This window comes from Cygnus olor, chromosome 7 (genome assembly GCF_009769625.2).
Source record: "Cygnus olor isolate bCygOlo1 chromosome 7, bCygOlo1.pri.v2, whole genome shotgun sequence".
NCBI classification, from domain to species: domain Eukaryota; kingdom Metazoa; phylum Chordata; class Aves; order Anseriformes; family Anatidae; genus Cygnus; species Cygnus olor.
The window spans coordinates 2820192-2836446 of record NC_049175.1 but is presented as its reverse complement, the minus strand read 5'-3'; the positions used below and the strand labels follow the sequence as shown (position 1 = coordinate 2836446).

Sequence of the window (16255 nt, the reverse complement as noted above, 5' to 3'; positions counted from 1 at the left end):
AGGTTACAGTTTTGTAACAAAGATGTAGTTGTTGGCCAACCTGTATAGTTTTTATATGCATACGAACCATTTTTTTCCCCCTCTGGGTAATACTGTGGATTTTTTGAGTAATACTTTCATGCTTTTTGAAGCACCCAATTCCTGCACAGCCAAAATGAAGGCAGAGCTCAGCTGCTTGCAAGTAATATTCTTGAAGTAGAAAATTATGGCTTAAGTATGATTTACCTTCCCATCAGTGAGGGAATATAGTCAATGCCTTCCTGACGCATTGTATGAAGGCTAGACATTAAGCACATGTTCTCATGTATAACATTTTTCTAAAATGCTAAAGATTTGACTAATCATCTGTAGTCCATAAATGTTGCCCTGTGTTGCCTCATTTGCTTTATTTAAATCACTATCTAAAAATCATTTCATTGATTTTCAGTGTTAGGGAGTTTTCTGCTGGAGGGTTTACAAAGAGTTGGTACAAGCATTGCAATTTTAGTTTTACTTGCCTTTGTTTTCTTTGAAGAATTTTTAAAAATACAAGCAACAAAAAATATGGCCTTATCTTCCTGCATGTTATATTTTTTATTGTGAAAGTGTAAAGTGACATTTGAGAACTGTCCTTTATCCTATTTATATTAGAGTTGGGAATCAAATAATTTTATTTTTTTTTAAAGTGATCAGATATAATTGAAGAACCATTTTTGTTTGTTTATTTTAACCCTATGCCATTTGGATGTAAAGATGAGGTCTAGATAACATGTGGGGGTCTCTCTGAATACAAATTTAACAGCTAAGATTGAAATTGAGAAAACTCTTCTATGCAGTCCTGAAGATTAATTTACTTTTTTGTATTGCTGAAATGATAGTGGGAAATTGGTTCAGCACTGAGATTGGTATCTTGTGACTGATCTGTACAATAATCTTTAACACCTTACAATGAATTGCTTGCTGCTGAATCTGGAGAAAACAAGGCCACCTCACCTGTTGAATTCCTATCACAGTCACGTCTACTGTTCTAAAAAATTGGTCAGGACAAAATTTCAGGTTTTGGTCAAACACTTATGAAGCTGCTCATTGTTTCTTTCATTCACTTTTTAACTAGATAATAATCATGTTAAAAAAAAAAAAGGATAGTCCCCTAAGCATTGATTGTTTCTCTTTAATTAAAGCTTTTCAAATGTGCCATTGAAATTAACCTGTAATATGTGCATTGCTGCCTGTTTAGATTAGATAAAATAGATGGTAGAGAACCTTACTCTTACTGAAAACAATAAGCTATCTTGCATAATCAGATTGTAGCACAAAATGCTAAAACTATCCTAGAAGAAGCCTCCGCACAGGACATGAAAGCAAAAAACATCTCTGCATGGTAAATAGTAATTGAAACTTTTTGGAAATTAATAGAAACATCTGTCTATGATGCTGATTAGTCCTTCTCAGGACTAATGTTGTCATCTTCCTGCTGATGAAGTCTAGATTGATATTTTTAACTTGTGAATCAGGTTTATTTCAGATGTATTTCCAGTTTTTATTTTATTTTATTTTTTAGTTTTATATTTTGATATATGTAACAGATTTAGCAGTGCACTGAAACAAAAAGGGGGAAAATCAATAAAAATCTATCATCCCCTATGCCAGAGAGCTGAAAGAGTTAAGGAAATACTGTCAGATTACTAAAGCCAAAATATAGGTTATGTAAACAAAAAGCTTGGCTATTCCAATTTATTACTGGAACACTGATTTGCTTTAGAGATATTCTGGGCTCACAAGACTAATGGATTCTACACCCAAACATTTGCTGTACCAAGTACAAAGTACACTAATGATAGCTTTAAAATTGAATAATAACAAGATTATAATTCTAGTCAAGGTGAAATATAAAAAGAAAGAAAAATAGTATGGCTTACGTGGTAAAAAATAAGTAGGATGTTCTTTCAGTTTGAGCAGTACAGGATGTGATTAGTAACACAGATAAGTACTACCTTGTTAAAATCCTTCCAATCCAAGAGGAATAATTCAAATACTCACAGATATTTTTTATATATGTCTGCATGCATTTGTACAGATTTAAACACTATTCCTGCTGGACTCAGTGGAGCTTTACTATTGTGACCAGTGGGAACCTGACCAGGCTGTTTGTAAGAACATAGTGTAAACGTTACAGTGTAAACGAGTCACTGAAGTGATTTGCTTCTTATTCAGTCTCTGCATAATACTTGAAATTTGAAATTCATGTGTACTGTGCTTCCCGTTTCTCTGTTTGGCATTGTCACACTTTGATAACGTTTCTAAAATGCTTTGAGATCCTGTACATTTCCTATAAGCACATGGTGCAGTCTATTTTTGTGTCTGCATTTCATTGTAATACAGATGGCATTGATATATTTTTGGCATACCCATCTTTGTGGCACTTCTGTGGCAAAAGATAGGAATGATAAACGTTCCTTGAAATGAAGATAACTTTTCAAAATGAAATGTGTATGTTATGCTCAAAGTCAGGAAGTTGACTAGAAAAGCACATCATATATCATGGAAGGTACCATCTCACCTTTACATTTTATTTATTTATTTATTTTTATTTATTTTTTCTTGTTGAGATAGTTGCTGAACAAAAATCCCATTTTGTGAATATTCATAGAGCAAGTCTGCTTGAGAGACCTAATGTGCTCTATTCTTTGTGTTCTTGATGGCTAATTTTTTTTTTCTTCTGTAATATAGCTGGGATTAGATAAAGGGCTGTTGTGTTTTATTTATTTCATCTGGGAAAAAATCCTGTACGAGTTGGCTGATAACATGATTTCTGCCTTCTACATAATAACTTTCACCAGAAGATACACGTTTAAAGTTGCCAAAGAAAACAATATACATGTATTATGTACATGATCTACAACAATTATATTCTTTATGAGAGTACCTGTTCATTCCAAGTGAACAGCATCATATTTGTAGGTTTTGGATTGATGGGTGTGGCTCTCTGGTGTAGCTGAAAGAAGCTTATGTGGTAATATCCAGATAGAAGATGGCTTTTAAGCTCTAGTACATCACGGATCAGAAGAGCATCTGTACTGCCTGCCTGCCTGCTTCTCTGATTTGTTTTATCCACCCTCTTGGTAATACTCTTAGTGTGTTTTGTGAGGCTGAGTTTTGTATTTGTATTAATTCTATTTGTTTCATGCTAACAGAAATAGGTTAGGTTATATGGAATTAGCTTTCGATAACAACATGTAAAGGTGAACTTTGCATTATCCTGTGTCCAGTTAAATAAATCTGCTTTCAAAGAGAAGTTCTGTTAAAGAAAGAACTCTGAGCTGTCTCTCTGTTTTGATACTTAATTAGGAGAAAAAAAAAAAAAGAGGGATATAGATGTAAAAATAACTTCATTATTAGTGGACGCCATGACTGAAGACTGGACCACAATACTTCTTATGTGCAGTGCTTCTGAAGCAGAAGATACGTAGTCATGATTCCCAGCAAGATTTTAGTCTACCACAACCCTTCTGGGGGCATGCGTACAGAAACTTATAAAAGTACTAGAAGGCGTAAAAAGTCTCTTGGAGAATTGTTCCAGAATGGATATCGTGTTAAAGCTGGACATAATAGTCCTGAAAAGGAAGAACAACATACTTTTCAAAACTCCTTGGTGTCTTTTTATAGGGTCGGCTCCTACTGGGGTAAGGTCCAACTCCGACTTTAAACGTTTTCTTCAGAACTGTAGTTTGTGATTCTGTCTTTGGTGTTAGTGCAATTCTGTTTGGAAAAGTTTTGTTTGTTTGTTTGCTTCATTGTTTGTTTCATATTTAAAATAACACTATAGGATTTCAGTTGCTTTTTAGGAAAAATTCCTTCCCAAACTCACATGATGTAATGTGCCCATATCTCCAACGCCTCCTCAAAGGGGTTTGGTTTTCAGCTAGAATCAAATAATTCAGTCTTTACTGAAGGCTGGAACGTAAAGTTCTGTGATGGTATGGTTATTGAGAAATTCTTGTTTTGTTTATTCGTTTTTTTTTTTGTTTTTAATGGCTGTCATGTTAATAGGTGGATATGTAAGTTAAAGAAATGTGTAGCAAAGATATTTATTAACAGTTTTTTGATACAGCACTATTTTAAAGGAATTATACAACCTGTGTAGATTCTTAACTTGCAGTTTCACTGCCCTGGTTCATAGGTTATTGATTTTTTCATGCTATGGCCTGTTTTCTCTGCTTGTACACTTGCATAACAGAAACCGGGAAATGTATCAAAATATTTGGGCTGTGCTGCAGATTCTCTTACTCCTGTGCTATTTCTTATCATTTTTTTTTGAGCTTTCATTTTCAGGGAGTGGAATTTCAGGTTGCTCTGCTACACTGTGTGAAAGCACTCAGAACATGATTATTTTGCATCCTAAAAATTACCCCTCCTTTTTTTTTTTGGTCTCAGAAAAGGTTTGAAGTGATTTCCTAAATAAGGATTTATTGTTTATTCAGTCTTCTGTAAAACATATGGTCTCAATCATATACAGGGTAGCAGTAGCCATTCATAGGTTTGATGAATAGTGAAATGATTCACTGAAGATAAGATTCTGATGAATGAGTGAATGGTTTGCAAATAATAGAAATGGTACACAAAAACTCTCTGGATTTAAGTTCTTATGCCAGTACTTCTGGATGTGCAACTGACAGAAAAAGTAATATATGACATTAAGAAAGGTATTATGTATTTCACTGATGAGAAATAATGTATTTCTTGATTCTGTTACACTAGATTGACCTCTTATGTTGAATGAGAAAATAATCCAGTTCCTGTTTCTGTTTTGTACAATCTCATTAAGGATAAATAATAGTTTGGTTGTTTTCTCCTCTTCTTCATTACGGATTTACAGTTGTAAATTTCCTTTTTGGGGTTTTGTAACCTATGGCAATTTCTGATCACTGCTGTATTGTTATCCAATTGAAAACATCAATTCAGTCAGGACTGTAGAACTGTCTGACTGACAGGAAAATACCATACTTGAGCAAGTTTTAAGTCCATGAAGTCAAATAAAGTTTAAAATCATTTTTTTCTTTGTAAACTTCATCGAGTAAATAATTTTCTACTCTAATTTTATTGCTACTGTCACTTAGTTTATTGTCACAGTTATACCACTATTCTGATCTAAAGCATTCATCTTACTGAGCTTAGTAAAGATGCAGAAAGCAATTGCTGCAGAATATTTGAACCTCACGGAAGTGAACAAGTACGCAGAAAGATGAATCAAAATACTCCTGTTGTGTTCTGTATCTATCCCATTATTTCAACAACATAATATGTTGTTTCCTTTTGCACAGCTCATTGGCTTTTGTAATATTTGAGACTGATTTCAGTTATTTGGGGTGATACTTTTAGTCACCTTTCAAAATTGGTCTGAGAGATTTGGATGTGTCACTTTTTCATATCCAAATTCAGTGCATAGGTTTTCAGGAGGTAGGCATCTCTAGGAGTCAGGTTGGTATTGTGGTTTTTTTTTTTTTTTTTTTTTACATATGCCAGGTTGACAGCTCTGAACTTGTAGATACTTCCAAAAACATAGGTTGGTACATGTTTCTCCCTTGTTACTAGAAATATCTAATTTTCTGGTAGCTTAATGTAATCAAATAATTTACCAGTTAACTTTTGGTAGTTATCTGCTCTAATAAATATATGCATTGTGCAAATTAATTTTAATTCTGAAATATAATTGCTTATTTTATTCCCAGTAACCTCCTATGTTAGCTAGAAAACTGTGGTAAAAAGAATAGAATAAGTTACACACATTTTAATTTTTCAGTGTACATTGAAAATTGCTTGTTCGTTCTTAGTAGTGACACATGTAGCTATACAGGTATTTGCACAGTAAGAAAATAATCCTGTGGTATACTTGGAGGCTCATTTGAGTCATTCATTATATCTACAACTGAAATTATTGGACTAGAGGCAGAAACTATTGACTGAAATACTTTGTGTTATATTAGAGGAATCTGGTTTGACAATCATAATAGACTTTTCTGGTCTAGAAATCTATGGATCTCATAGCTTTATCTTAGGCATTGCAGCCCAGAGAAACTGCAGGTCAGAAGCATACCTTAGTATGCATTTAGAAGCTGAAGATTTGTAAACAGAAGAGGCCTTTGATTTTGTGTGTATTTTTCTTCTAATTAGAGTGATTTTTTAGGTAAATTAAATCTTTTGAAACTTTTGTTTTTTTCTTTTTATAAATTGCAGTATATAGGATTATATCCTATTCCGATCAGATCCCATGAGAAAATTTGCATATAAAAAACTTTTGCCAAGTAAAAGGTGAGTGACATGATAGAGACAAAATGGCAATTACTTCTTGAGTGTTCTATTCAGCAGCTTGCTCAATTAACTTTAGAAGTCAGGTTCCCATTAAATGTGCAAAGTTAGAATGGACTTTACTGTAATACATAAGAAGTCTACCCTATTTCAATTACTATTAATATCATTTAAATGTAAAGCAGTTTTATAGTTATTTCATATTAAAAGAAATCTTTCCCACATACATAAAACCTTCCCAAATATTACTTAGGAAAGAGATATGTACACAACTGTATGAGTAGCTCACACAGCTTTTGAAAACAGAAATTTTTGTGAGTGTTTTTATTACAGAATTTTCGTTCGTAGTTTTGATGCATAAACAAATGTCATAAATTTCTGTTCCTGGTGAGTTGGTGAGCCTGAAAGAGATAACATCATCTGAGTAGTAAATGAGTCAAATTTGGGGTGGAAACAGTGAGAGAGCATAGCATGGGTCATTGTGTTACTTACTGCATGTTATTAGTTTTCAAAGCCAGGCTATTCTTTATGGACCTGTTGTTGATAAGTACTCTTGAGTGAGACTCATCAAAATCTCTTCTATTTAACTTTGTTTAATTTTGATCTAGTGTGGATTTATAGTAAGATACCTATTGAATAATTCAGGCTATTTTTAGTCTGACAACAGTTTCACTGCAACAAGGTTATTGCTGTGAGGATTACTGTGTCATCAGCTTATGGATGCATACATGATTACAAGCACACTTTGGCATGTCATTAATTCCAGCACCAGAATGAAGTGCTCTTCAGACTTTTCCTCTGGGAATTATTCAGTTGATTCATCATCCATTTGCTAAGTGCAGGGTGTCATGAATAACATATTTGGGGCAGACTTGTTTCATCAGTTTTATGCGTACACTTTATTCCTAGACATTGCTTTTGTAGTTTATTTGAAGAGTAATCGTGAAACTTCTGAATTACCTGCAGTCTTTCAAAATGCACAGAATTTGCTGCAGATGGTTGTGCAGTCCATGCTATTAAATATTTTAGAGTGTGAAACAATAATTCAAAGACAGCACCTCTTATCTCTTTCACAGCTTTAAAACTAATTATTCAAGACTGGGAATTCCACTTTTTCCCTTGTTTCAGTTCAGCTAGTATTAGTGGATATTGCCAATAAACCACCCAATCTTCATGTGGTTTGAAGATACCCCACTGGGGAGATGTGCAAATTAGTATAATTTGCCTCTAATATATAGAGTTGTTTTGGCTGACTGATTCTGTGTTAATGGTGTTATGGGGAATAAAGATTGTAGGCATAATGGATTTCATTTACAAACAGGCAATGAACTGATGCTTACACACTCAAAACTTGAGAGCAGGATACTATAAGTACCCGAAAATAAGGTTACACCAACCTGCCAGCTGTACTCCTACCATTGTCCAGTTCTTTTGTCTGTTTAGCTCAGATCACTTTTCAGAGCTCTTTTTTAGGCTGTTTTGGAATGTCCTGTTGTTATGCATTTACCTGATTTTTTCTACTTTAAATAGACTTCTTCCCCACTCAACTATAAGCAAGCAGTCCTTACCTTAACCTTATTTGCAAACAGTCTGCCTTTCTCACAGTGGTTTATACTAAAAATTCTACTCCCGGCCTATGCTTGTTTCTTTGTAAGCCTAGTTACAAAAATTCAATATTTCTGAAATGTTTGATTTCTGTACAAAGGATAATTATATATTAAATGTGTTTTCTAGAAAATATGAAGTAGTATCATATAGGATCATGGTAATTTGACTATGAAGTTTTCAATATCATCTAGAGGGTCCTCCTTTTTCTAGTGCCTTTTCATAGGCTTTATGCCTTGTTATGGCTTGATACTATGAACATAGGAAGAGATTATTATTAAATGTTGTATTCTTTCTAGTGTGTTGAAACTCATTATTTACAAGACAGGAAGTACAGAAAATCATTTAAAATGACATGGGTGTAGGAGTCTAATAATAGTATCATTTAGGTCTTGAAAAGAGTAGAATATTGGAAAGTATTCATATACTGTGATGGTAAGGAAAACTGTCATTTTCTCTTCGTTTTTACTCGCAGGTGAGCCACACAGAGTAGGTAATACCCTGAGGTTTCTGAGAATCAAAATTTGATCCATTCTGTGTAATAATTCCTTCAGCTATAAAACACAACCCCACTAGTAATGTCCTACAAAAGATATAGAGGTTACGTGGTGATTTTTTACAAGCCAGTTCTATTTGTAGACCAAGTAAACTGAACTTTTAAGCCTCACCACGCATGTGCGCACACATACACACATTCAAAATTCTGAAGGGAATTCTTTAAAATAGTGCAGGCTGTAGCAAATGCAGAACTTAATTTGTAAAGATTTTCTTCTTTTTCAGCAAAGTATACACTGAAGCTACAGTTTTTTGTTCTATTATTCAATGTCGTAGCAACTAAAATGTATCTTAAACATTGTAAGACTGGTAGCAAAGGTTTTACTGCTAAATTTTGAGTCTTCATTTTGAAACGTTGCAATGGATAGCTCATTAACTTCTCTTAAGATGCAGTTCATTTGAAATGAGGGATTTTTCTCTGACCACTCATTTATTAAAAAGTTGCTAGGGAGTGGAGTGATGGAGAGTTTCAAAATGCACATAATTTTGAATTGTACCATTTGTGGGAACTACTGCAAGTGCAGCAGAGGGATATGTCTCTCTCAATTTGAGAACTATGATCTAAAATGATTATTCTCTTCTTTCAAATGGATCTGAAACTTAGAATTATTAAGTATCATTTTATTGCTTTTTTGCTTAGATTCCAAAATCCACTTTTTAAGTTGTGATTAATCTTCATATTTCTATATAGCCATTAATTAAAAAGAAACTATATGTTTGTGATACACAGATAAGAGATATTTTCTACACTTGTGGCTATTTATGAGCCTTACTGATGCAGTGAAAACTCAATAACCAAAGTTATTAAGCAGGTATTCTTTATTACGGCACCGGGTGTAAGGGGGGGGGGGAATCGCTCCACCTAACACACACACACACCAAGGGTTACTGGCAGTGTGTTTATATTAGTGGGACAAATACATATTCATTTAATTTCCCATAAGTCTCTTGCATATTCATCAAGCCTCCGAAGAATCATTAACGTAGGTTCCTGCACCTATTCACACGCATACTGGAGTCCTTGGGCGGTCATCTGGTGTACTCTGGTGGTCTTTTGATGAAGGCCAGGAGTCTTCTAAATTTCTGACCCTTCATTTGACAGACTTCAGCAGTCAAGCCAGTTCTTTCTGGTTCTATGCATACAGTCTTTTACTCCCTTATCTTTGGGGTCGTTATACTAGCTAGCTAAGACCTACAGAATCAACATCCTTTATCTTGTTCTCTGTCTCGTTACCAAGAGTAAAAAATAAAGTAAATTTAGCAACTTTTGTAGAATATTGTGGAGAGAAAGCCTTGATTTAACACACATCTCATCACATGCGTCTTCGCTCTTGAGGGGAACCTCTGTACATTGAGAAGAGGAAGGTTGTGCCCAAGTTTATATGTTTACCAGGATCACTCTTTCCTTAAATTTCTGGAAAGAAAAAAAGTGTTTTATAGCACTGGAAGCAGGTGAAATATGTCAATAAAGGGGATGTATGAGATGAAGCAACCCTCAACACAACTGTAACATCCACAGTAATATATTACACAATTTTCATGTTACTCTTGGCTGCACTGTCTACTAAAAATTTTCCTCAAAGCCATATTTTAATTTTTTTAAGTTGTGCATGCGTAGAGTATGTTATGTACCTTTATTCATATGCCAAAGATCTGCAGACAATTTACTATCAGTTTAAGTCTCTCTTAATAATTTAAGCCCTTAATCCTTTATACTATTTTCTCTTGCATATTGCCTTTCACTGGCTTTTCAGTTGCCTGGGAATTGCTTATTCAGGCAACCTGATTTCAACACAAAATGCTATTTCTTTGTAAAAATGGCTACTTTTAATAGTGTGTAATCTATTACTATGCAGAATTATATAGTAGATTTTAATTTTTAGGAGAGAATGTGTGTACTGCCTGTTCTTCTGGTTGAATTTGTGGAAATCGGGGTGGAGATAGGGACCATTATTACAATAAAAGATTTTACGTCATTAAGATTTACCAGTTTAATCAGACATATCCACAGCCTAGTTTATCTGGGTTATCAGATCTCTTGCCCATAATCTCTTATTTTTCACTAAGTGATGTGGGAGGTCGGAGGAATGAGAAGTTTATGATGTGTTTGTGTCTTTGGCAGTCTGGAAGAGAAAGTCATGCGTACTAGAACTACAAGCAGAACATCAGTGGTTTTTTTTTTTCCCCTTAGTTTTCAGCCTATATAAGCCTCCCATGGCTTCCTACCTAAACTAAGGCTTTCTGGTAGGATATTTCAGCAGTTAAAGAATTAAGTTTAAAACAATTTGAAAAAGTCACAGTTAGGATCTTGGAACTGTTAAATATGGAAGAACACTTCAAAGGTATTTGACATTTTGTATGCTACCTCTGTTGATTTCACTGGTCACTGTCATTGGAAGTGAAATGGTGTTACAATATGGATTATTCTTTACTTTCTTTACTAGAGTCTTTTTTTTTTTTTTTTCTTTAATGCAGGTTTAAGATTTTTAAGAGCCCTTAGACTGATACAGTTTTCAGAAATATTGCAGTTTCTGAATATCCTTAAAACAAGGTAAGACATTTCCTTGTGTATTGAGTATTGATGGCAGAACAGAAACGGCTTTTGTTTGTGGTCCTAGTAATATATGATTTTCTTTTCTGGGAAAAAAAATAAATAAAGAAAAGACACCTATTCATTATCTGTTCTTTAAAACTTTTACTTTGCTGATGAATGATTTACCAGTGTAAGCATCTTTTTCCATGTTATCTGTAGAAGGTTTTACTTGGAATATCTGACCTAGACTGAATGCAGATAAACTAAAAGTTGAATGAATTACAGAGCTCTTCATTGATTAGATATTATTTCTTTTCACATTATCAGTCAGTATTCCACTGCCTTGCCAAAACAGAAATAGAAATTCAAACAATGGAATACAGCTAAAAATTTTTTTTGAAAAATAATCATTATTTCACACTCAGCTGTCTTTATTTTGTGCTCATTGTCATTAGCATTCCTTTCAAAGAATATTTTATATTTCCCCAGTTAACCTTCTGGTTTTCACTGATTCTTTGAGCCATTAATACATGATATTTGTGTAGAGAAAGCACAACTTTGAACAAAAGACCACTTTGAGCAACAAAAAAGGAACCTTCCCATGCCTCACAGTAGTAGATGCTTTGCCTTTCATCATTTCCTAAATTACTCCAGCTGAAGTATTGAACCTAACTTCCAGCAAGTACTGTAAACTCAGTTCCATTTTGAACTCCTGTGCTCTCTCTACCAATTGAGGTGCATGTGTGAGGATTTAATATGCAAATAGCTGTCTACATGCTATGTTAATTAGTAGTCGTGGGCAAATAGATCCTTCAGATTTGTAGGCAATCATGATACACAGCTGTTTCTTCATTCCTTAACCTTAAAATTATTTTCTGTGCTCTGGAACTGTCAAACTCTGTCTTCAGCTATGTGACTATAAGAAATCCAGCTGTTGTCAAGTAGAGAAAATAATAAACATACAGGATATAGCCCAGTAGCTTAGAATGTTACAGGTTTGGTAAAGAAAGGGATTAATTTGTCCAGGAGCACAGACTATCCAATGTTTGCAACACACTGAACAACCTCAACAGAAGACATAGCAATCAATGGAAAAGTCCCAGAAACTCAGAGAGTTTTGGGTAAAGACTAAAAGCCCCTTTCAAATGTGGAAGATTTGTAAACCTCCAGATTCATAAATGAAGGATATTGCATTAATTATGTTCAGTTTATTCAGAGCTCGCTTATTCAAGATTGACCTGTTCATTCAGAATTAACTCTTAGATTAGTTATCATCTCTGTAATTATCTTATCAGAATGCCCAAATATCTGTAAAACCCAAATGCTGACTATTAGAAAGTTTGTAAGGCAGAACTTTCTGATGTGACTATTTCAGTTTACTCATCTGATAAAACCCCCAGCAGTTCATCAACAGTCAGTACCTCAGAACACTTTTTTATGTCTCTCCCTGTTCCTAGTTATTCAACAGAAGAACATATCATCTGCTCTCTTGTGTATCTTACTTAATAAGCCTGAAATGAACTTAATAATTGGGATTACTACTGATGTTCACAAAGCAGCGTTTTGTAAAGTGGATGAGTCAAACTACAACAAATAGACAAAAATTCTATTTATTTTAGAAAAGTTTTTAGTTACATCTGACATGTGAGTGCCTTCTTTTTTATTTATTTTACATGGATTTGACTTGCAGAAACTAAAAAAAGAGTTTGTTACTACTACTGCTAAATTTAAAGGAGAATTATTTTTTTTCAGCATATTCTAAACTACCACCATGAATAAAACCTATTTAGCAGAGATGGTCTGAGAGATGTGAATATGCTGTTACAGTACAAAAATACTATTTTCTTGGCCTATTTCTATTTCTGCATTATTAATCTTTCAGGGAAGCAGAAAAGCACTTTTTGCAAATGGACAATCTTTAGTAGTTTTTCAAGAGAGAGAGCATTTAAGCTATTGTCCTCATTAATTTTTTTTTGCTTAAGTAAAATTTACTTACCTAAAATTGAGCAGTTTCAATTACAGTAGCCATAAAATCTTATTGTTACCTTAAACTCTTATTTTGTATTGCATACTTTTGACCAGCTACTGCAACATTGTTTTGCTGAGTTAAAAAAAAAAAAAAATCTCAAATTATGCTCAGTTTAAAAAAAAAAAAAGAAGAAAAAGAAATTTCACCTTTTCTTGCAATCCATTTCTAATTTTCAATGAATTTTTCAACATCATAGATAATTTATGTATATAAGATCAAGGGACTCATGACAGAATTTGAACTGTTGAACTGAAATATCAAATTCTGTATATCATTACTAGCTCTGAAATGATATTACAGAAAAAGAAACCGAGCATGTATATAAAATCATGCAAAAAAAATAAAAAAAAATAAAAAGAAGATAGTTCTTTGTTTAAGGTGAGACGTGTTCATATGAAAAATATGGAAATAATTAATCTAAAGGTATTTTAGTGTGCTTGAAACTAATAAAAAATAACTACTGACAGGACAAGAAACTCATAGGGTATGAAGGGCACTGCTATGTTTTTAATATTTGGTGCAATTAGAGAAGAAGCTCTGTCCTCCTTTTCCTATTTCCTTCATTAAATAAAAGATTTTACTTTAAATGTAAATTACTACTGGTTACTGATTGGGGTGTGGGGATTAAAGGAACATAATCACTCAATAGACAAGAAGGGCCATACGAAATACTAGAGTCCAAAGGAAGAAGTTAAACACTGCAAAAACAGAGGCAGTGAGAAGACTAGCAAAGTAGTGATAATTATGAGAATATCTTATAAATTATCAATTTTATTTGAAAAGAATCTATATGAAAAAAGGAAAGGTTGACAGTGGCCTATTAAGAGACAGTACTCTGCCTATGATCTATTTGTTTCCCTAGTTTGAAATGAAGTGAATCTCACAATTTTTTTTTAGTTCCCATGTTTACGAAATATAATGAATTGTGTGTTGTTGAGTTGAAATTTTCTCTCCTCCACTTCACTGTTTTCTAATATTTTTTCAACAAAACTACAGGGATTTAGGACTCACAGTAAGGGATTTTGCACAGATGTTGGAAAGAGCTTAAAGAGCAGGAAAATGTTTGTGACTAATCTTTCATCTATATTTAGACTGTGGTAGAAACAGTATTTCATAGAGGACAGAGAAGGTGCAATTTTTAATGAACTTGTAAAATTAAAATGTTACAGACAAGTTACGTAAATAGTTATTTTTAATGACTGCTAGCATTGACTTGTATTACAGTAATATGTGGAAACCAGCTGACACATTATTGCATCAGGAGTTTCTCCTGGCCTAAATTCAGGTGAAGGATGATATTTAGCTGTTCATAATGGAGCTTTGCATCAGCATGATATTTATCATTTTGTTTAATCTTGGAACATATGGGTTAGAGTCTTGTGCTATGATTGCGATCATCAACAAAATAAGAATATTAATCAACCATACCTTCAGAAAGTGAAACAGGGAATGTTTTGATGTGCATGAACATTAATTAGTTGCAAAACTGAAGTTATAGCATCATAATTTTGAGTCCAATAATCATTACAGCAACTGTGCATCTTTCCTAGTCCCTACAGATGCCCACTTCATCAACTGTAATTCTTAAAAAATATCTCCAGTGGAGCTAATGTCTGCCTTATTTCCCAGGTTCATTTCTCAACTTTGTTTAGAAATTAATGCATGATAATGATACACATTGATAGTGAGTTTTTCCCTGTTTTTCTTCTTTTGGAACATATTGCTTTGGGAATAATAGGGATTTTTCTGAGGCTTCGCTCTTTCTTAGATGTGGTTTCAAAAACAAAGGACAGCTGCTTTCAATACAATTCCATGAATGGTTAAGATCATTTGGACATAATAATACATGAACTTCAGTTCATTGCATATTTATTGAACATGCTTCCTAGCTTTTCAAATCATAGTGATTTTTGTAAGAACAGAGGGACCAAGCTTTACCTAAACCTCATCCAGAGGCTGTTATATGGCATTTGTATGGCATTTTCCTGCTGAACTCAGAGTGAGGTCCTTGTTTCAAAATCAATTCAGACTACAGTAGGGCATATACTACTCAGTAGGACTAAAAAGAGTTTGTTTCGTTTCTCTGGAAGGTTTCTTTTTTTAATTTATCTTGTTAGAAGTCCAGATGTAGCTAAGGTTTCTGTTCGTCCTTCTGCTCTCAAATCCATTTGAACTTTTCTAGTTTGTTTCCCTTTCAATCCGTTTCTTAGCTCTTCCAAACCATCTAAATTACACAAATGTGATCTCTGCAAAGACAAAAATAATACATGGTTTGCATAAGCCATTGATTAAGTTTTTTTAGGGAGCCTGGTTCTGTTCAGAAATCATCATGAAAATCTTTCAGTCTGAAATATACAGTTGTATGCAAGTACATAGTAAAAATGAGTGATAAATTTTGGTATATGTTACTTTTTTTTTTTTTTTTTCCCCTCCACAGTAATTCCATCAAGCTCGTGAATCTGTGCTCTATATTTATCAGCACATGGCTGACAGCAGCTGGGTTCATACATTTGGTAAGTATGTTTGAAAATATTTCTTTGGCTTTTTTCATGGATCACCTGCTATTTGAGCTACTTTATTACCTGAAATTTTCTTGCTCTGGTTAAGCCCTTGGTACATCTACTGAGTACACCTAAAAAAAAAAAAAAAAAAAAAAAAAAAGAAAGAAAAGAAATCACAGTTCCCAGTCGTTCAGGCTTTTACTCAAAATTTATTCTGAATAGTAAGTAATACGTCATTAACATTTATATTTGGGTTCAGCAATAGTTAACTATGAGGCTTGAACTGATGCAACTTCTTGAACGATTGCAATTTACCAGTAGGTGGCAATGTTTCCTAAGTAACTACCTGAAAGTGCTTCCTGGAAGGTGTTGGCAGAGTCTGAATTGAGTGAGGTCCTGGTAAATCAATGGTTGTACCAGGGAAAAAAAAAAGAAAAGAAAAAAAAAAACCACTGTATTTCCACAAGAAGTAACAGGACTACTAACATTCAGGGTAGCATGCCTTCTGTTTTGATCTTAAATTTCATTTTTTTGGATGCATCTTTCACTAAATACAGATTTTTTTTTCATAAATTCTTATTCTGCACTTAAAAATACCGGAAAAATGTAAGATACTTAGTATAGAATTATGTATGTTTTCATAAATTTTAATATTCTTTTATATGAAAGGTATATGTCAATTGTATGCATTTAAAACCAATAGCTTTTCCTAAATTATTTAATCAATATAATTAAATATGTTTAAGT

At 33.5% G+C, this 16255-nt stretch overlaps 1 protein-coding gene across 50 annotated transcripts in view; it reads left to right on the top strand.

The window, feature by feature from the left end:
* Positions 1-16255, top strand: part of KCNMA1 (potassium calcium-activated channel subfamily M alpha 1) — a 481181-nt gene that overhangs the window by 303567 nt on the left and 161359 nt on the right. For all 50 annotated transcript variants that reach the window (XM_040562756.1, XM_040562749.1, XM_040562748.1 and 47 more), the window contains 2 exons: positions 10921-10996; positions 15445-15520. In XM_040562756.1, the coding sequence (XP_040418690.1) occupies positions 10921-10996; positions 15445-15520 (152 nt within the window). The remainder of the gene's footprint in view (positions 1-10920; positions 10997-15444; positions 15521-16255) is intronic.